We start from the raw sequence: 22,197 nt of genomic DNA, 5'->3' as shown, positions 1-22,197 counted from the left end.
TGGCGCCAGGAACTGGGGCTGAATTCTAATGCTAAGTGCTTTTGAAAAGTGCATCAAGATTTAATAGGGTGAATTTTCAGACTTGGTCAGAGTTTTAGCCACATAAATTCCATTAGGTTCAAAGCTCCATAATGCTCCACCCTGTCTGTATTTATGCCGGCATTTTAATCTGCACCCTCCTAAGCTCTCTTGTTGGGCTGTCTAACCTCTCATTTCCTTTCCTCCTATTTTTGGTTTTCACATTACCATTGGGTTCTGTATATGCCCCTGCCTTTAGGGCTTTAAGCTTCTCTCTACTCTTCTGTCAAATCCTTCCTTGAAACCCATATTTTAAAATAAGTACTTTCTTCACTGATCTCCTATCATGACTTTACTGCACCTGGCCCATTCTTCATGCAGACCTCTACCAAGGTCTGTTTGTACCATTACCAAAGGCTGCATGCACATAGGCTGCTCCTTGGATAATCTTCTCCAGAGCTGATGACAGCTCAGACTCTCTTTGAAAATGTACCTCTCATTGGCATGCCAGAGCACTGAGTGAAAGCATGAAGTCATTTCTGAATCTGGGTCAGCCATTTTGTGAATGTATAAGAGAGAGAATTACAACAGAGTGGATTTCACTGGGTCTGTGATCTGTCACTCCACTAATGAGGTATGGAAACAGGCTGACAGACTGCTTTATGGGGCAGTGCTATTTCCAGATCAGTTCTGGCTGTATAAGGAGGGAACAACAGCAGATACCAGGGCAAAAGAAGAAACAAGAATGATATTCCCACCACCCATTACACTTGTACTTTTTCAAAGCAGATCTCTTTTTGGTTTTTAAGTATTAAAGCCTGTATTAAGTCATCCAGTAGAAATTACGGCTAAGATTTCTCAATGACTGAACAGGAGTAGAGCAGAGTAAGAAACAGGCAGACAGAATACAACTGAAAAAGATATAACTCATAGTGGGTTTCCTACCAGTTGTTTACCTTTGTACATGTTAGTAAATTAACACTGTGGCTTAGAAAATGTAATCAAGTAACCATTTTTGAAATTCATTCATTCAACAAACATTTATTAAATATCTACTATGTGCTAGATATTTGCTAGGCACTTGGGATACAGAGAGAATGAGATATTCCTTGCTCTCAGCGAGCTCACAGTCTAGTAAGGAAAGAGAAACATAACCAAATCACTATAATACAATGAAGTCGGTGCCAATCAGGGCATATAGAAGGTGCTAGAGGATGTCAGAGGAAGGGGTTTTTAAGTTGGGGGGTATGAGGGAAGCTTGCACAGAGAAAGTGACAAATGACCAGACCTGAAAGAAACAGGACTTTACCAGGAAGACAAGGGAAGGTGAGGAAAGACATTCGATGCTGAGGGGACAGCAGGCCAAAAAGCAAGGAAGCGTGATAAAGCATGACATGACAGGGAACCACAGGTAGTCCCATATGGCTGGAATTTCAACTGCACATGAAGAAGTAGTGAAATATGTAGCCAGAAAGGGAGCATGAAACTAAAGGGTGAAGAGCCTTGTATGTGTGACTAAGTAAGTTGGACTTTCCCTGGAAGTGATGAGAAGGCACTGAAGAATCAAAAGCAAGGAGTGACATGGTCAGATCTGCCTATTAGATGAGCCTGCATGGATGGTTTGGAAGAGAGATGAGACTAGAGGGAAGGAGACCAGTCAGGAGGGGCTCTCACAGCAGTCCACTGAAGGCTCACAGGTGGTTCAAAGGCAGTGGGGGTAGAGATGACAGACTAGAGAGATACTTAAGAGGAAGCTTGACAAGACTTGATGAATGATGACACAAAAAGCAAAATCGCCTCAGAAATGAAACAATATTAAAAACATACATTCAGAAAATACAGCCAACAGCCCAGGCCTCCCTCCCTTCATGTTCCCATTGTCCTCTGAAATCACCGCATCTGCTGAGGATAAATAAAGGAAGGAGATCCAGGGACTTATAGGATCAGACTTCTCTAGATACCACTAACTTGGAATCTGCAACCATTCAGACAGACTGCCTGTCACTCCTATCGAGTAAGAATTTAAGCCTACTTTCTTCCTCTGTGTCATTTCAAGCCTTTAGTCACCAGTGACAGGAATCCAATCTAAAGGCAGTGGCTTCTTCCAATCAAGCGCTTGAGATGCAGTAGACAGCCGCTTACATGGTGGTGTCTGAGAGGCAGCACCATATATGCCCCCCACCCAGGGGCCACAAGGCCTGGAATCCAATCATTAGCGATTCATTCCTTGGAAGAGGCTTTGGTCCCTCTGGACTTCTCTTTTACAAGGCAATGATTCCTGAGATGGGTAGGATAGTCATTCTACACCAGTGGGGTTTTGGTTGATCGTAATGCCTTTTGCTTTGACAGAAAGGATGAAGGTAGAGTAAAAGGGCTACGGAGACACCCGTGGAGGAAGGCGATGTGGAAGGGAAGATTGATGGATACGGAAGATCACATTAAGATCTTGCCAAGGAATAGCCCTGTAATCACTCAAGAAACTAAGATTCTTAAAGAATGCCTTCTACTTCAGGTTCCAGCAAACCATACTTGCACATTCTTGTACTTTAAGGAACTTCTGTGTTTTAAGTTTAGAATATGCTTTAAGTTAACAATATTGAGTAGTGAAGGCCTATAGTGACTCGCAATCTTCTCATGAACCTCATACTACTTATGGCCAATTATAATCTCAAATGTTATTAATTTGCACATAATACTACCACAACTGTATTTTATGATACTATTTTATAACTCCAACTTGTCATTCATTCACTCAGACCAACCTTGTCTTTTGCCATTCCAAATTATGGAGATTTAACTGTATTTGCAGCATGTTAATCAGTCATGTCACAAGTGACAGAAGATCAAAAAATTCAGACTCTGACCTTGAAGAGAATCTTATACAGCTCAATAAGGTAAATGAGAGCTGCTTGTGAATACTGGATTATAGAGGTTAGAGCAGAGAACTAAAAAAAGTGAAACCAAACGAAACTTTAAAAATTACTTACTTCACTTGTTTGGAGAATGGTGAACTTTGGCAGTTTAGTCTTTGAACTGGCTGCACTGGGTTTTCCATCCAAGAGTGTTCCAAATGACAGATTCCCAAAGCTGTTCTCAAATTCAATTGAAGGTTTCAGTGTCGGAGAGATGTCTGGTGCCTGGTCCTGGCCATCCATGGGTCTGACGTATGCAGTTGGCTTTTGCTGCCCCATGCTTGTTTTGCAGTAAAGCCCTGGTGGGAAGTTTTGAACTGAAAGGCCACTGCTGGGAGCTAACAAAGAGGATGCCACTAGGGGAGACCCAGGAGCTTGCACGGCAAATTCAGATTCTTCTGGTGAATTGGATTGAAAGATTTCCTTGAAAGCATCTTCTCCACTGGATTTAGCATTGCTCTCTTCCTTTGCAGATGGGTTTGACTCTTCAACTTCTCCAATCTGGGGCTCTTCAGCTGGGTAGACAAATAAGTCTTCCAGTTTGGCTTGAGACTGGTCCTGTGTCAAAGTCTGCATCTTGTTTGGCTGACCACTGGCCTGGCTTGCCAGTACTGTGCTAGGGTTATGACTATCACGTGACCATTCAGGTTTTGATTTTCTGTTGCTGTGTATTAGAGTTGAATTCAGTATCACAACAGAAGGTGGAGGCATTGGTGCTGAAGGGTGGGTGTTATCCTGGTGAGGTGGAATTATCCTGTTCTTCTGTTCTGGAAAAAAGCTTGTTTCATTTTTGTTGATGGGAGTCTGGGGCACAGAATTCTTTGGAATTCCCACTAGATGATTCTGATTAGAATGGTTAGTTAGCAAATCCTTCATTTCATCATAGTTTCCAAGCGTGTTCTGGACGCGGTTGGCAAGTGCATCACCTTTGTTTGTCTAAAATAACAAAAAGATGGGGGTGGGAGGAGAGAGAATGAATAGGTTTGTGTTTCCTAATGTTAATGTTTCAAACAGATGCCCTAAGTAGACTAGCATACGGGGTTCTTTAAAATTGTCATGCTGCCATCTAATTTCATGCTTTTCATGTGCTATGTAAGAAAAAAAAATCAATAACACTATTGAAAAAGCCTCTTGGAATGAGTGGGTATGATTAACATTTGTATACTCCCTAGCCAATCCTTAAACATGTTCATTGAGAAAAAGTTTTAAATTACATCATTTATTGATTTTATTAGAAAAATAACTTATTCTGTGTCAGATGAGCTGAATTGCTACATTTTACACTGTGATTAACTTCTGCTTACCAATCATTGGAGTTATAATGGAATGTTCTACTTATATATATTCTTGACATATCAGCCTTTACACCACATTATACCATGAAAAAGGCTTAGACTATTGGATAAAAAAATCAGTTAAATTGTGCTACCATGACTATACTAAGTTTAGAAAAGGCATGGAATTAAACAGCATCTAATTGAGCTATCTTATGACTAACGTGAATCTGATTTCTTCTAATCAAAGAACTGTAGGAATTACCAGTGTCTGCCTATATATTCTGGAAGGACTGTGCTTACATATTGATGATTCATACTCATCTACTTTGAGATGGTGCAATTGTTCATCAACAGTGACTCAAGCCCTTCTGTGTCTTTTCAATGATTAAGGAAAATTTCTTCAAGTGTTTAAACTGTCATTTAAGTAAACCAAAACAAAGTTATCTTTTCAAAGTGATGCTAGCCTAATGCATAACAGTTACAGAGGCAAGCAAAGCATTTGATGGACAATGAGTATACCAGCTACACCACCCCCTGTAGTATTAGTCCTATTAAAATGGTTGTGATTGTTATTAAAATAATTATGTTCCTGCCTGGGGTTTTTTAATACAGAAAGCAAAGTTATCATGACTTGAACACAGTGGTTAGCTGTATACTTGGAAATAACTGATGAAAGCTCCGTTGTTCATCCCCAAAAGTGGCTTTCTTTATTCTCGTTATATGCCAAAGAGGTAATCAAAACAAGCTGCTGAATTCCAAAAGCCAAAGGACTTTTTTTGTACATAGGCTGCACTATCGTGGCCCAAGATGTTGCAATGATAAAAGGTTACCAGTATTCAAGGAGCCATCTGCCAACTGGGCCACTAGATGGGAAAGATGCCACCCTATGTGACCTTCAAGTCCCCTTCAAGGAGTCATGGGCACAGTTTCCATGCACAGGAGGGAGTGACCATCTAACCATTGATACACTCTTTGCTGAAGATAGTTGTTTAACATCTAAGATTTTTTGCATGAGTTTAACATAGCCCAGTCTCCTGGTGTACACAGGGAGTATACCTATCTAGGTCTAGCATCTCAGTCTAAACTTAGGGTGTATGGCTGTGTGTTTTCCTCTGTATGTGAAGATGGGAGGATATGCAGATGGACAGAGGGTGAAGTGCCAGAAATGGGTGAAATCTCCTGGGGAAAGAAAATGTAGAATGAGAAGATGGGGATTGGCAGAGAACCCTGGGAAACATCAATCTTTAAGAGACTAAGAGAAAAGGAGCCAGCAAATGATACCAAGAAGAAACAATCAGAGAGAGACAGAATCAAATTGGGAACCTTGGCCTCATTATTAGCACCATCTCAACATACCATATAAAGTATTTAACTCATACCGTGTGTGTGAAACCCTATGAGACACTTCCAAAGAAATGAGGGCACCAGGAGACATATAAATTTCAAAGATTAAGGAAAAGTATGCTAAACATACGATAAGGGAGCTCTGTCAGGGACAGGAATTTTTAGAAATCAAATAACTATGTCGATTTTAGTTTGCTCATCCTCCAATCATATATTGCATCATATGCAACCTTGGTACTGAAGTAGTGATTAAACAATTCACATTCCATATAATCCTCAGCTGAATAATACTCTGTTTTTAGAAGTACATCTGAAAGACATGTTTAATAGTTATAGATGGGTAGTAGTGACTTTTATTTCCTAGAAGTCTCTGGGTTTGTCATTTTTAATGGAACGAATTACTTTTTAGCACAGACAAGAACAAACTCTTTGTATATAGTGGTCTCCTTCAACTGAGTTGCACAATGAACCACATGGACAGCAGCCAAAACCAGGCTCTCTGTTCAATCTCTAAATTTAAAACAACAAAAAAATTCATTGTGCTGAGGGTCTAACAAGAATCTGATGCAAGCTTTAAACATCTGCAGGCTGTTTTGGCCTGTCAGATTAGCTCTTGGGTCAGATGTTTGCCTCATGAACAGTGATACCTGGTCATATTCAAGGATCTGACCCAACAAGGGAAAACAGCACCATTTCACTTCCCATTGGAAATGCCTTCATTTCATTATATGGCTTTCACAGAAACAGAGCTTTGCAAAATCAGAACCTTGTCCGTAGGTGTCAGGGAGACCACTGTAACACTTCCATGCCCTGAGAAGTCATTCTAGTCTCCTTAGAGAAACACAATCAGGACCCAAGAACATGAAAGCTCATTTGCTTAAAAGTAAGCTAGTCAAATTCTTGTTCTTGTTTCAGCAATAAATAAAGAGGTTCATCTTAATCTCAGTAGGGAGAACCTTGCCTACTTTGTAATGTCTCTTCATTTACATTTACTTATAATAATCTGGGTTACTGAAGCAAGCTTAGATATAATTTTCCATATCTAGGTTTCAAAAATATGCTTGAAATGAAGAGAACTTCTAAACTGGCCAATGTCTAAAACTGTGTCTATGTGAACAAAATTAGATGAAAATTGAAATTTCTCTCAATAAGTCTAGAAAATCAACCTTTGCTACATAGTGTATACTACATTTATGATATCTTTTCTTGAATAAAACTATGCGATCTTAAAGGTCAGAGCCCACATTTTACTTATTTTTATATACCCAAGATGTAGCACCATGTCTTGTGCTTATCAAATATGCAATAAGTTTTCACAGTATTGAACAGGATAAATTAAAATTCATACCCTGTCTATATCAAAATAAAGAATTTGCAATAGCTGGAGTCAAAGGTACATAAATAGAAGGTAAAAATTAAGCTAACTTGGTTACTATGATTGAACATTAAATTGAACTTTGGGTTTCCTGGTAGCTAAGGCAAAAAGGAAAAGGTTGTAGGTTACAGAATTATCTTGGATGGAAAGAAGCATATCCTAATTCATTAAATGAGACAAATGGTTGCATGATAATAAAATGTGAAAAGGAATTCCTCTCATTGATATGTTTACAAGAACATTTGAGCAATAAAACAATATTTGGGGCCTCATTTTCCAAGATGAAACAAAGATGTCTTCATGTGACTTTTTCTTTTGATGACTAACTCAGTGAAAGCATGTCTGCATGTGGACTTAGAGGTCTAGGCTAATACAGTCGAGGAGTGCAGGTTTCTTGCACACTAATGACACAGGAGTGAAGCTGTGATAACTTGGAGAAATAGAGGGATGTCATCTCCCTTAGACTAGCTTCGTCATAGAGCAATTGTCTCGGAAGGGCTTGTGACAGGAAATGTATAATACACAATTCAAGGTTGCGTTCACTGATGATGCTGAGTTGCTGATTGAAGGAAGATCCATATGCTTTGCATAACAGATGTTCTGTGGCTACAAGTAAGAATTATCGTAGTAGTTCTTAAGACAGACACTGGTAAATTTGAGACCCACCTGAGGCAGGGTTATGCACAGAGGACGCATGGACACAGAGCCTCAAGAAGTTCACCATTTGACAATTGGCACATAATTAGCAGTCCAGTCCAGGTTGTCAGAGTAAGCACTCCACCTTCCCACCACTGGAGGTGGGTAACTGTCAACCAGTTTTTAAATTTCTCAAGATGGAGATATGAGAACCACTGGATAGAAAACCCATGGGGCCTGAAATACATTTATACACACCTACACAATGTACTCTCATTATACACCATAGCAACTTCAGATTCATACTAAATGCTCTTTTTCACTCTCCAGAGTCTTAGTAATCCTATTAAGGAGCAAAATAGTCTTGGTAATCTTGATTGAACATTGTAAACATTACAAAAATAAAATACAGCCATTTCAATCAATTACATGCTTCTTTCAATTTGGCCAATTCTTTACTTCCCGGTCTAGATAATTGGTTGATTGTTTAAAGGTAACCTCTGCAGCAATTATTTTCTAAGTAATCACAATTTCTCTATCATCAAGAAATGCACTTTCCAAGTATTTTCAAGCATAAATTACATGTCTGATTTGTGGCTCATGATTAACAGCATTCCTTCATTTAAGCTTTTTTGCTTCTCATTACTTAAAGAAATGCAAACTTCCCTCAGTTTGCTTCTAATGCTATCTACAAATAAGTAGTATAATTTCATTGCATGAAAGACTAAGGTGCTGGGTGTTGTACCATAGTATTTCTTTTTAATAAAAGTAGCAAAATAATTTATGTTTTGAAGCTCATTTTTTTCTTTTATTTTATTGTGGCTAATGTTTATTTAGTAATTTGGTTTTTTTCTAATTCTAATATTTTTGCAGTTAATCTCTCTAAGCTCTAAGTTCCTATTTGTTTTTTTTCTAATTCTAACCATGATGATACCTGTATTTACATAGCACCTTACAGATTTCAAAGCAAGGTTTCCCAGATTATTTCATTTTGATTCTTAAAACAACCATGTGAGTCAGCAGAGTAGCTCTGGCCTCCATCCAGCCTCTACCTCTATGTGCTCCAATACAAATGACCTTGGGTAAGCCACTTAATAATTATCTCTACACCTCAGTTTCCTCATTCTCATTAGGCTACGAAGAGCCATAAAATGTTACTGTTCTTATTAATTACTATGATTCACTTCAGAAAGGAAAAAGAAAACCTGTGGATCAGAGAAAGGGAGTTTCTTTTCCACCGTCACCCAGCAAGTAAGCTTATCAAGTCTTCTGACTTCCTGTCAGAGGATTAATAACTTCCTGTTACAGATATGGAATCATACAGAACTGGATGCAAGGTCTAAATTTCTCACATATAAGGATATAAAAATGCAAAGAGCCATCTCACTCTCTGAGTTAAAATTCCTCATCGAAAACATGGGAAAATTACATACTCCAGTTGTTTTAAGAGCTAAATGTACACATACATGAAACCCTAGCACAATGCCTAGCACACATTAAGCTGGTATGCACTTGGTACATGCCAGTTCCTCACCAAACTTACTGCATTAACCTAGACAAGTCAAATGGCTTAATATTTTTCAGGCACATTTGAAGACATCCTACTCAACAGCATAACACAAACTCCAGTTTAAAAATCACATGCTACAAAAGCAGCCCAGAGAGAAGTTTCCTATCACCAACCAAATCTAGGGGTGGTCAACATTCTCTCCATTCTGACAGTGGTAGAGGCAAAGCAAAGAAGGGAAAGAAATCAGTCAGGAACATGAGAGGTCACCATTTATCTCTCTGTCAAAAAAGAATAATAGGTCCTAAAGATCAGTGTTCATATTGGATAATTTATGAATCACTGACGCTATTGGACAGGTGACTGGACCTTGTTTTAGGCTTCAGGGTAGCAAGAACGTTACTGAAAGTTTTGATCTACCATCAGGAATTTTTATTCTAAATTTGATAAGCACTCCCACTACTACCTTAGGGAAGAGCTGTGGTATGTCTTCATTTCTACCAGTGGACCATAAGCCAGCTCTAGGACTCCCATGACCACTGGCATATCCAGATACTCTAAGGGTATCCAGCCCAGTCTTGGTCTGGGGAGACTTATGGAGGTGCAACATCGGTTCTACTTTTCTCTTACTTCTCAGCGCTCTCTCGGAGAACCCTGAATGTGGATGTAGCCCAAGATGACAACCAATCATCGAAGCAAGGGTGAAAGAAAAATAATTATTAGGTCAGCAAGCACTAGCGTTATTCTTTTCCTTCACAGTTTTGACTTAAGAACAAAGGTTTTGGTCAGGCGTGGTGGTGCACACTTGTAATTCCAGCATTTTGGGAGGCCAAGGTGAGCAGATCATCTGAGGCCAGGAGTTCGAGACCAGCCTGGCCAACATGGTGAGACCCCCGCCTCCACTAAAAATACAAAAAGTAGCCAGGTGTGGTGGCGCATACCTGTAATACCAGCTACTTGGGAGGCTGAGGCAGGAGACTCACTTGAACCTGGGAGGCAGAGGCACCAGTGAGTCAAGATCACACCACTGCACTCCAGCCTGGGTGACACAGTGAGACTCTGGCTCAAAAAAAAAAAAAAAAGAGGCCACACTGCAGTGAGTTGAGATCGCACTACTGCACTCCAGCCTGGGCAACAGAGCAAGACTCCATCTCAGAAAAATAAAAAATAACAAAGGTTTTTCCCCATCAGGAAGCACAAAGGTAACAAGCTACTACTAATCACACAATATGCCCTGCCCAACACTATACTAAATATTCCCTTCTATATCTCTACCTAATGTATCCTTATAATATCAAGACAGATGACTTTTGAAAATTTCTGAAAATGTTGGTCAGGTATGGTGGCTCACGCTTATACTCCCAACACTTTAGGAGGCTGGGGCAGGTGGATCACAGGGTCAGGAGTTCAAGACCAGCTTAGCCAAGATGGTGAAAACCCGTCTCTACTAAAAATACAAAAATTAGCCAGGTGTGGTGGTGGGCGCCTGTTAATCCCAGCTGCTAGGGAGGCTGAGGCAGACAACTGCTTGAACCCAGAAGGCAGAGGTTGCAGTGAGCTGAGATCACACCACTGCACTCCAGCCTGGGTGACAGAGCAAGACTCCATCTCAAAAAAAAAAAGAAGAAAACTTCTGAAAATGTTGGTAACAGATTTTTTTTCCAACTGTTTACTCAAAAATACACTGCTAACATTTTTTTTAAAATGGTTCCATATAACAGATCTTGTGAAAAGATGGCATTTCCCTTAAAAGTACAAGACCATCAATTCATCATGACTTAAAATTATGAAGGGAGAATAAATCAAGAGTTCTTCACCTAATTATAGTGTTGAGGATAGTATGGATATTGGATTTTAAGAATAAACCTTGTGAGTAAAGCTCATTTTTCTAACCCATCCAATGATAACATGTAAAACTTATCTCCTTGTTCTTTCTTCACCTTGAGAAAGGACAAGACACCTACCATCCTTTGACCTCTCCTCCATCTTTTGGAGAAAATGCAAGAAGCCCTGACTTTTTTCACTTCCCTAATTTTCCTTCCCCTCTCCTGCTTTGTTCTCATTTTAATGTTCTATATCTACCTTCCACACCATACCTCATGATTCCTCAACTGCTCTCCATCTTGTATTATTTTTAATCTCCATTGGCCCTTGCTCCACTTAGCTTCACCCTTCTCTCCTGTATCTTCCACCTTCTCTTTCTCCATTGAAGTTATTTGCTCCCCATCAATCTCTGAACATGTTCACGTTTATCTCATTTTTCTTTAAAGCTTCCCTTTATATCATTCCTCTCTTTACTTTCTATCTTTCTTTTTTTTCTCTATGTAAAACATTTCTGCAAGATCATATCTACATTGACTGTCTCACTTTCTTTACCTAACCACTTCCCATTTATTCTCCAACCCCTGGCAGTTTGGCATCCTACAATGACCATTGCCATCAACAAATAAAACAACTCTCACTAAGGTCATCAGTTACTCCTTAACTGCCAAATCCAAACAGCCACTTTAAAGTTCTTAACTTTCCTAACCTCTCTGAGGCACAGCAAATCATTCCTCCATAAAATCCTTTGTTCCCTCGGTTGCTATTAAATATTTCTTTTCTAGTTCTCTTCCTACCACACTGGTCATTCCTCCGAAGTTTCCTTTCCCGGCCTCTGCTTTCACCAACTCTTTTACCCCTTAAATGGTGCTACTCCCAAGAACTATTTGTATGTCCTCTTAACTCCATAATCTCTTCAGTGATGGTAGCCATTCTCACAGCTTCTACTGACACCTACAAGACAGTAGCAGCTAAATTTCTCTCTTGATCACTCCCATGAGTTTCAGACCCATATATTCAAGACTATTGGATAGCTCTCCCCTGATAACTAACTACCTAGCATCTCAAAGCCAATATGCTCAAAACTAAATGAATTATTTTTTTCTCTACAAGCACCAAGCCTGTTCTCCTCTTGAACAACTTGTTCATGATATTACCGTCGTCTCAAATAAAAAACTGGGGAACCATTAATTCATATTCCATGCTCCCCACATGCAATTAGATACCCAATTCCAACATTTCAACTTCCTTACTCTACCTTAAGTCATTCCTGACATAAGCTCCCTTCATCAATTATAGTAGCTTCTTTATCTTCCCTTAGTTTTCCCTCCCTCCAGCCCACTCTCCACACTGCCCAACAACATCATTTTAAACTGTTCATTTGTTCTGGACATACCCTGACTTAAATACTTGTAATGATTTTTTCATCATGGAAAAAATTATGTTCATACTCCTCAGAATGACTTCAAATACAAAGTCTTCACTGATCATTCCCTTGCTAGCTCTCTGTCACCATGAAGGCATGCCATATCACTGGTTCAAATGATCTCTGCAACTTGACTAGAATTCCTTGAAAACAGAGGCTATGCTATTTCTCTTTGTACACTTGTCTAATGCAGTGACTAGCACACAGCTGACCTTCACAAATGTTTGTTAAACTAATTATATGTCTAAATGTATACCTCCAAAGTAGTATAAAAATGAACCTATTGATATGGCAACAGTGCTTTTTTGTGGATCATACTATTTTTTTTTCAACCTTGAGAGATATTTTATTTTATTTATTTATTTATTTTTTATTGCAGGATCATACTATTACTGACAGATTGAAAACCAAAAGCGTAGGTGACCTAAGTTTCTTCAGCAGGTTTACCAAACTTGAAAGTTCCTGGAATGTTTCAACCAAGAGTTGTTTATTTGCTCTAAACAAGGCAACAAGACCCTCGTCTCACCGGTCACCAATCCAAACAGCTTACTCTCCACCCCAGAGTAACATTTGGGCCTACGTTGTCATCCTTAAGAACTCCCCTTTTCCAGAAGTCACTGTCCCTTAAAGGATGCTCTTCCAAAATCACAACTCTTGAAAATTTCCTCCATTTTTGTATTTCTTACATCATTTTTGTTTTATTACAGAAAATTACATTGCTACTACATTTCAATAAAAACCAACCAGCTGCCAGCAATTCAATAAGTTTCTTCCATCATAATCTCTTTTCAGTCGCCTTTCATCTCTACCCCCAAATAGAAAGTTAAGAAGCAGTCATTGTAAAATCAATACTTGTAGGCACAGCAGTTTGGTGATTATTGGAGCTACACACTAGCCAGAATACCGCTAGAAATTCAACCTAGCTATACCACCCTCCTCTGGTTGAGACAATCTTCTAACCCATGATTATTAACCACCAGGAGAAATGATTGGCTTTTTCCATTATTCTAGAACAGTGATTTTCAAAGAGCATTCAAACCACTGAAGAACTGCTAACAACCTAAAATGGCAAAGAAAAACAGTGGCCTTGCGATGGATGACACTGATTGGGAAAAGAAATAGACATCTCCATTGACATTGTGATGAAGTCTTCAGGAGCTGCCTACTGACAACCACAGCAGTAGAAAGTGTCAAGGGGGCATTCCTTACTGTAGGAAGTGTTGGGGCAGAGAGGGGCTCATTCAAAACAGGAAGTCTCACAAGCCTCTCTTCAATCATTCTGTGCTCCCCAAAGAAAATGAAATCCGTTTCTGAAGACCTCATCAGAAACTTGCAGTTGTCTCAAATACAGTGCATATATGTATTTCACTTGTAAAATATATTCCCCTGGAAATGAGTTGGGTACTTTAAACATAAATTAAATGTTGATTAATGAGCTCAAAAATGCAATAAGCAACCATTTTCCAGAAAGAAAAAGTACATACATATTCAGCTACCTTGTATGGCTCTCCAAAAAGATCAAAGCCTGAAGAAAAGAGATCTTCTTCTTGCTGGACTTCTTGATTCCTCCGCTCCCATTCCCTTTTCTTAAGTGCACTACGGTCTTGTTCATAGTGGCTGATATGAAAAGGAAAAGAGAAAAAGATTAATCATGCAAGTCATTGACATTCCCCTTGTTGTCAATAAGAAGAAAAAAATTCAAGTCAACTTGCTGCCCAAGTTGACACTGCATAGAGAGCAGATAATCCTTTTCATTACACCTATTGAGTTTAAGATGCTGACCAGTTCTTCAGAATAAAGAAGAAAACAGACACTTGCTTATTTGAAATTATATTCACGACAAGCAAGTAAAGCAAAATTTTCTTCCCTTGTCCTTGTTTGATTATTATAAGCAGTTACATACTCCCCAAAAGTGAGTCCACAGTGCAGAAAGGTACTGAATTAAAGTTGCATTGTTTTGCCAACTACCTAGAGCTCAGAATCCACAGATGTCACAAAGTCCTAAGGGAAAGGAATTATCAAAGTGTGGAGCTACAGATAAACTGGAATTCTGTCCTGAGCCCATAGCCAAAGTGAGCGTGTTTGAATGAACTCACAGGGGAATTTAAGTACATTTTCAGAAGTCCACACACAAAAAAATCACCTACACTTCTTTTTGTTTGGTTGTTGTGGTGTTGGTCTTCTCATAATTTTCTTCAAAGGTGAATGGAAGCCTTTTTGAGAAACTCTTCACAAAAAAGGGGATCTGTTAGTTAACAAATGACTAACTGTGGATGAAAAAAAGGTGTCAAAAGCCTATAATGGCCTTAATGCACAAATGTTTTATAATGCCTGTGACTCTTACCACATTTCAGGCTTTTCCACTGGAGGATCAAAAGCTTCTAAACAACATTTAAGATATATTCTGGGCCTTTTGGATTTATGGAACGGAATGCTTCTTTACTAAGGAAACAATTGTTTTCTTCATCATGCAAGACTGCAAATTAAACCATAATCTGTAAGTCTCATAGTGGTATATCTTTTATTTTATTTATTGGCCTTTTATTCATGCTTTTGGTGTTAACCTTACCCAGGGTACATATCTACTGGGCAAATTTAAATTATATAAATGTCCACGAAATGCCTAGCAGATCTTGGATAAATGTTGGTTTCCTTCCCCATGTTAGTATTCCCATGTTAAGACTTAATTAGCTAATCATCATGCAAATGAACATAATAGCTAAAGGAATTACAAGAGATCTACTGACATAAAAGTACAGTTGATAGGCTTTGACTATATCCCAAATCTTAATATCTGTCATTGGTAGGCTAGTTTGCTGAGTATCAAAATTTAATTTACAAAGTAAGAACCTAGAACATAAACTATCTGCACAGCTTAAGTAGATGTGGATAAACATGGAGTGTACACAATCCCACTATACTTAATCTTCCACCTTTCTTCCCAGAAATCCTTGAATGGTCAAATTCAAAGTGACTTTGATAACTTCATCTCCTGGATAAAGAGCACTCATTTCTTCATTTAAAAACAGTGACAACATTTATAGGATGCTTAAGTGCACATTATCCTTTCATAATAAAAACAATGTCAGATACATTAAAGTTCACTGGGCCATTCATGACTATATTCAACAAATGTTATCACTGTCTGAGCAAAGCGAAGAAAACCTTCACAGCTCTAGCCAAAGCCAGGGCCCCACCTCTAGTCCTCGCCTGGCCAAGGAAGATGCCATGTCCAGATACTGGAAAGCAGCCTATCGTTTGCAGTTTCAGATGCCCTCCACATGTATCAGGTTTTCTAGTATCATCTTTCATTTCCATTCACAAGTTGAACTCAGAACCCCAAACAATTGCTGTGTGTCTCCATGTCTTCACATTGGAGACTGACATGGACACAATCAGGCACAGTAACATCTTCAGTCCATTAAGTGGGGAGCTTGTGACTGTACCTCAACAACATAAATTGGCTGTGTGTAGTCCAATCCCATCCATGTGTCCAAATGTAAGAAAGATTGGATGTTAGGATGGGAGCAGAGTAACAAGTTAAAGCGGTATTTAGTGAGGGCGGGGTTGTTACAAAGGAGAAGGGCACTTAATTTCTTTGCTTTCCATAGCGGATTATTGTCTACACACAAACAAGAACCAAAGTCTTTTCTTTCTGAGTAATGCGAGCAAGATGTCAGTTTTCTAGCTATCTGTTCATTTTGTGCACCTGACAGCTCAGAATGACAGGCCCATACATCACATTTAATTCTTCCGTGAAGAGAACTGAAGTGCTTTGGTCTCTTGGCTTTGCAAACTACCTTCTTTCTCCTCCGAGGGAAAGATATAATTAAAACCCTGAAGGAAAAAAAAAAATAAAGGAGATGGAGAAGAAAAGGAAACGTGCTTCAACTTGCATGACAACCTTTCAAACGACCAGCAGTAAGGGCACTTTCGGTGCTTTAGCTCCAGCTTTGATTTGTTAGGAGGCTCTTGGCTGCATTTTGCATCAGTTCATTAGCTACCAAATTCCAGACACAAATTTGAATAGCAGATTGAGTGTGCACACGGGTGTTATCTGTTGCAAGCAAAACTGCCTGCTGCATTTTTTAACACATCCAACAAAGAACAGTTAATTCTCATATCTCTGGCAAGAGTGAATTTAATCTCCACAGAGCTCCACTGCTCTTGGAAGGCAACCAAATATCTCCAACTTTTTCCTTTCTTGCTCAGCATGGCGTTGTATTGAAGGCTTCACGCAGTGAGGTCTAATGAGTAATGAACTACATGGTGATGAGGCTTTCAGTTTATAACGTCACTGATTTCTGACTGAAACCAACATTACTAATTTGAAGCACCAGCTAATTAAAACCACAGCTATGTATTTAGCCTCTTGTTATACCTACTGCAGTTTATAATTATGAGGACCTCTTTATCTACTCAATTAAATTTCTTATGATTCAGGCAGGTTGTGTTTGAACCTGTGAGCCCTGCAGAGGCTGCAGGAAAGCATATGTCTGTCCCCTGACAATTCGATATATCATATATACACAGGCCTGCTTTCCAAAGGAAAAAGAGCTCCATAGTTCACAAAGAAATGCTGAAGCCAAAAACCTGAATTAATCATCATATCGTTGGTATGAACAATTCAAGTTTATTCTCCGCGATGGAGACAGGACAAACTGAACTGATCCTATCTATCAGCATGGAAACCCATCTTCATATTGAGAAGTTAAGCCAAAAAGCTCAACTCAGGGATTCACCACTCTTAGCAAGTTGAGATGTTTTTCCAACTTTTTTCTCCTGGATATAATAAAATTGGTCACATTATGATAATACAAAAACTGACTACTCAAACCCAAATTTACTATGAATTATCCGAAGGCCTTAGGTTTCTCTCTCTCCAGGTTACCTTTTTTGAATCCCTGTTTCATTGATATCCACACTAGCTGACTGGAAAAGGTCAGAAAGAAGAACAAATTACATTTAAACTACTTTGTTAATCATTCTGGTGTAAGGCATGATGGTGAGAAGCTTCTCTCTATCACATAATTTTTTTTTTTTTTTGAGACAGAGTTTTCCCTCTTGCTGCCCAGGCTGGAGTGCAATGGCACAATATCGGCTCCCTGCAACATCCGCCTCCCGGGTTCAAGTGATTCTCGTGCCTCAGCCTTCCAAGTAGCTGGGATTATAGGAACCAGTCACCACTCCTGGCTAATTTTTTTTTTTTTTTGTATTTTTAGTAAAGGCGGGGTTCCACCATGTTGGCCAGGCTGGTCTCAAACTCCTGACCTCCGGTGATCCACCTGTCTTGGCCTCCCAAAGTGCTGGGATTACAGGTGAGAGCCACGGTGCCCGGCCTAGAACCTTCATATTAGCTATGATTTCATCCACCTGTATGCTTCCCTAGCCTCCACAAACAGATGAACTGCCCTCATTCACAAAAGAGGAAACTAAGGCCCTCCTAAAATGAAGAGAGGGAGCTTTCTCAAGCCGTCATAAAGCTAGTGGCAAAGGAAGATCTGAATCTGTGTCTTCCATCTTCAAATTCAAGTAATATCTTCCCCTTCTCTCAGACACCTGAACCTCATTTTGCTCATTAAAGCCTCAGGTACATTGGTGGGACAATAAAACACAGGGTACATGTAGATTCCCTGAGATCTAGAAAGTTCAATTATGCCGTATTCATTAGTGCACAGTGGTGGTACATGCAGGCTGACAATGCAGGCTAGTCTTTCAGAACAGACACTGTTTAAAACAGGAAGAGAGTTTAGCAATCATCTAGTTGCAGTGCCCTCATTTTACAGATGAGGAAATAGAACTAAGGAAAGGTAATGGGCCTCACAGCAGGTTTGTCGGAGAACTAGAAGGCTGGAACTCAGGCTTTCACATTCCCATGCTATAGGGTTTGTCCCTTCTGCCTCCTGTGTTTCCATCACACTCCAGAATGAAGATGAGCCTCACATGCGCTCCACTGGTCACCTTTTGTTAGGACTGCACTTTATTCGAAATTGCCAGTAGGGAAAAACTTTAGGGATTTAATTTGGAGTATAGACAAACCATTAGATTCCTTATATCAAAATGTACAGACTCTAAGGGGATTGTAAAAATTAACTGCATCTGTGGGGAAGAGGCTGGGGGAGGGAGAGTATAAACCAGTTTCAGTCCATTTGGTTCATATATTTCATGAAGTCTAATACTCATTGTTTACCTAATTTGGTTATTTTACAAAGCTACTTGGGGAAACTTTTTTAAAAATTGACATTTTTAAATACTGCTACTATGATTTACTGTAGCAGCAGTGTACATGAAGGTAAATCATTCAGCCTCACTTGTTTTCCAGTCCAACTGCACTAAACACCCTTATTCGGCTAATGTCTTTGCAAAAGCATAAAAATACATATTTAATCCACCCAAAGGACAAACAAGCTATCACTCACTTCCTGTGGTTCTTCTGAATGAGTCCCTGCCTTCTATAACATGTGTAGATATGTATCCATATTACATGTTCCAGAGTTTCAGGTGGTACTTTTTCTATATCTAGTCATATTTTGAATTTGACACTGATCTAATCTCTATGTAACTTCTTTTTCTTAAGAAAAGAAAATCTCTGCTATCCAATATCTTCAAACTCAAACTTAACTTCAGTAAAGTGCTAAATCAAAACTAGAAAAACAACTTAAACAGGTTATCAATATTTTACACATATAGAGTAATAACACAACAACCTTGGATCTGGAGGTGTGCAAAAGAATAGGAGGTGACTGGCCTTAGAAAAGAATTTCCAAAATCAGTAGAACCTCCTCAGCTATATTTAATGGCAAGACTCAGAGGAGCTCTGCATACAACCACTCTCTCCAACAAAAGAGCTATCTCCCTGCAAACACTCTCTCTCATGAAAAATAATCAAGAAGAGAATGAAAAGATGAGAAACACATGTTTTTAGCTCTAGACAGCTGCCCATCTGATCATTACAATTTGTTTTTGATTTTCCTTTATATCTGCGTTTTTTGGCAGAAACAGGCTTAATATTTCAATGTAGGAGCACCCTGGGCCTACCTCATCCCCTCCATTTCTGAAAATGGAAGCAAAGATTCAGCTCATCTGCAAAGCCTGTCTAATCATCTTCCAATTAAGTCAGGCAGACCCTCCAAGAGCCATTCCTCCTACCTTGTTTCTGTATCCACTGCTTTGCTTCTTTTCTAGTCCTCTCTTTTTATTAATAACAGCTTGATTAAGATATAACTAATATAGCATACAATTTCACCCATTTAAAGTGTACAATTCAGTGGTTTTTAGCATATTCACAGAGTCTTGAAACCATCACCATGATACAATGTTAGAATATTTTCATCAACTCAAAAGGAGGCTCTATACACTTTTAGGTATCACCCTGCCCTGCATCCCTACCATCCAGCCCAGCCCTAAGCAACCACTAATCTACTTTCTCTCTGAATGAATTTGCCAATTCTAGATACTTCATATACATGGAATCATGCAACATGTGGTCTTTTGTGCATGGCCTCTTTCATTGGGCATTAAGAGGGCTTAATCTTGTTTTTTTTTGTAATGATTTAACCAGGATTCTCTGTTTCCAATTAGACTTTTCCCTTCTTAAGATTAGAGGCTTTTAAGTCACTGCATCCTCCAAGTGAACACAAATAACCTTTCTGTACATAAATAAGCAATGGCCAATGCAAATGTCATGAGGAAAATGTATTTGCTTTTTGAAAAAAAAGGTGTGTGGCTTAGGCTTTGGACAAAATTATTTTGACTGGCCTACCAAAAAAGAAGACATTGTCATCTCTCTAACAAATACCAAATACTTAAGCTGCAAAGATAATTTAATACACTTAGAAATGGTAAAAACCTAGTAAAAACCTAACCGGATGCCAATCGAAGAAACAGATTCTGTTGTTCCCAGGTAGAAAGCTTAAAGGAATTTTACAGTGTGCCCATAAAAGATGGCAGCCAGATTCAGATGATCTGGGATAGGCTCTGTCTCTTTCACTTACAAGTTTCTTGTTCATTGATAAATTGCTTTATATTTAAGCCTCAGTTTCCTCCTTTGTACATGAAAATAAACTCTATGTCTTCTTTGCATGCAGTTAATGTAAAGGTTAAATACGATAGTTACCGAGAAAGGTTTCTGTGAACTACTAACGGCTGCTCACATTTAACAGATGTGAGTACTGACACCCTGATAAAGCAATGTGTACATCTCTTTACAGCTTTTAAGAGTTCTCTTTACTCTGTAAAAACAGCAAAATTTCATGATTGCTGAAGTCTAAAGTCTTTCTAGTAACAGATTAAGTTAATTTCATTAGACATCCTTTACAATTTTCTTTACAGTTTTTTCTCTATAGACTCAGATAGAGACAGAAACACTAAATTTGTCACTTTAAAAATGTAATTCACAAATTGATATTGACCTGAATTTTAAAATAATACTTTTTAATTTAAAATGTTTGTAATGATTTCTTCTATCACTTGGTTCTCAACTTTGGCTGCCCATCTGAATCATCCAGAGAAGATTTTATAAATCTCCAGGCTAAGGGCATACATTAGACCAGCTGCATCAGAATCTCACAGTGTGGGCCCCAGGAATCATATGGAAAACAACTCGTGGTCTTTCACACAATACAGTCATTTATATTAATAGATAAATTTATTTATTTGACCCATTTGGGCATATCGAAATCTGACAAACTGAATCTGAAGAGATCATTTATCTCTTTATTTCATGAAGGAAAATCAAGGACCAGACACCTTTACAGAACTAATGTATTCTGTTATGTAGAAATATATATTACTGATATATGTTGGGAAAAGTACCTAGAACGTGAAAGCAATTATTACAAGAATAGACTTGTGCAGAAGAACAATAACACTAATAGTTACTATCTGTTGACTCCTTGTTTACACCAGCCACTGTTCCAGGAATTTTATGAGTATTATCTTATTTAATCCTCACACAAACTCTGAAGTTATACACCATCCGCATTTTGCAGATGAGGAAACTGAGACATGTACATGAGACACAGGGAGGTTAACATGCTCAACACCATACAATTAGCCAGTGGTACAAACACAATAACCACTGAGGCTGGCAGAATCCAGAGGCCACCCTCTTGGTCATAAAGAAGATTCTAGTCTTCCTCACAGAAGAGAAGGGCACTCTGCTCACAGAGAGGCACATTCACATATTTAAGCTCTGCTCACACAACATGCTTGGTGCAATTGATCCAGAAGGTATGTCTAAAATTTTAACTCTCTTCAGAATATCTAGGCTTCTAAGGTGCTATGGGAGCATGGTTTACATTCTTCTCAAAACAGCAGGCACAGGTAGACACTCAGATGGATATTGATTATGAAAAATATTGTAAGAGTGCACTAAAACTACATTTTCAGGGGATTCCATTTTAATGGAAATGCCACTTTTATATAGAATGACCATGACTCCAGCAACCCAAAGGTGCCCATCTGCCTGCTGCAGTATTCAGCATATCAACCACTTTCTATGCCAATGAAATTTCCTCTAAAAGCAACCTCTCCAGTGAAATTAAATTATTTTGTCCTCATAAACTATAACTGCTGGGCAAGAGATATGGTCCAACATCCCTGACTGCTTGAGAGGTGTACCTATGTCCTCAATAAGTGTTACTTCCCTTTTCTCCCAAGCAGCTCAGAATGTGTCAGTTATCCATTCACAACTATGGACTGTCTGCCTTTATCTCCTTAAATCTCATGCCTAGCGCTTCCTTGTCCTTTTTTCACACGTATATATCCTACTACAGCTCTGTTGCACAACAGGTATCTAAGGATCCCTGAGTTTCTGCTCTGCTCTTATAACATGCTCTTAGATTACATGTCTGATTTTCATTTTTATTGAAAATCATTTT

The 22,197-nt window shown here is 38.8% G+C and overlaps 1 protein-coding gene across 8 annotated transcripts in view; it reads right to left on the bottom strand.

Annotated features, from left to right (window-relative positions):
• AFF2 (ALF transcription elongation factor 2) overlaps positions 1-22,197 on the bottom strand; it is a 486,005-nt gene that overhangs the window by 321,094 nt on the left and 142,714 nt on the right. For 2 of the 8 annotated variants that reach the window (XM_035288892.3, XM_035288895.3), the window contains exons 2-3: positions 13,801-13,933; positions 3,006-3,866 (exon numbers count right to left, since the gene is read on the bottom strand). In XM_035288892.3, coding sequence (XP_035144783.1) covers positions 3,006-3,866; positions 13,801-13,933 — 994 coding nt within the window. The remainder of the gene's footprint in view (positions 1-3,005; positions 3,867-13,800; positions 13,934-22,197) is intronic. The other 6 variants (XM_035288893.3, XM_035288896.3, XM_035288897.3 and 3 more) reach the window with 3 other exon arrangements.

The sequence above is a fragment of the Callithrix jacchus genome, chromosome X, assembly GCF_049354715.1.
Source record: "Callithrix jacchus isolate 240 chromosome X, calJac240_pri, whole genome shotgun sequence".
Taxonomy (NCBI): Eukaryota; Metazoa; Chordata; class Mammalia; order Primates; family Cebidae; genus Callithrix; species Callithrix jacchus.
The sequence above is the reverse complement of the archived record's forward strand: the minus strand, read 5'-3'. Positions and strand labels throughout refer to the sequence as shown.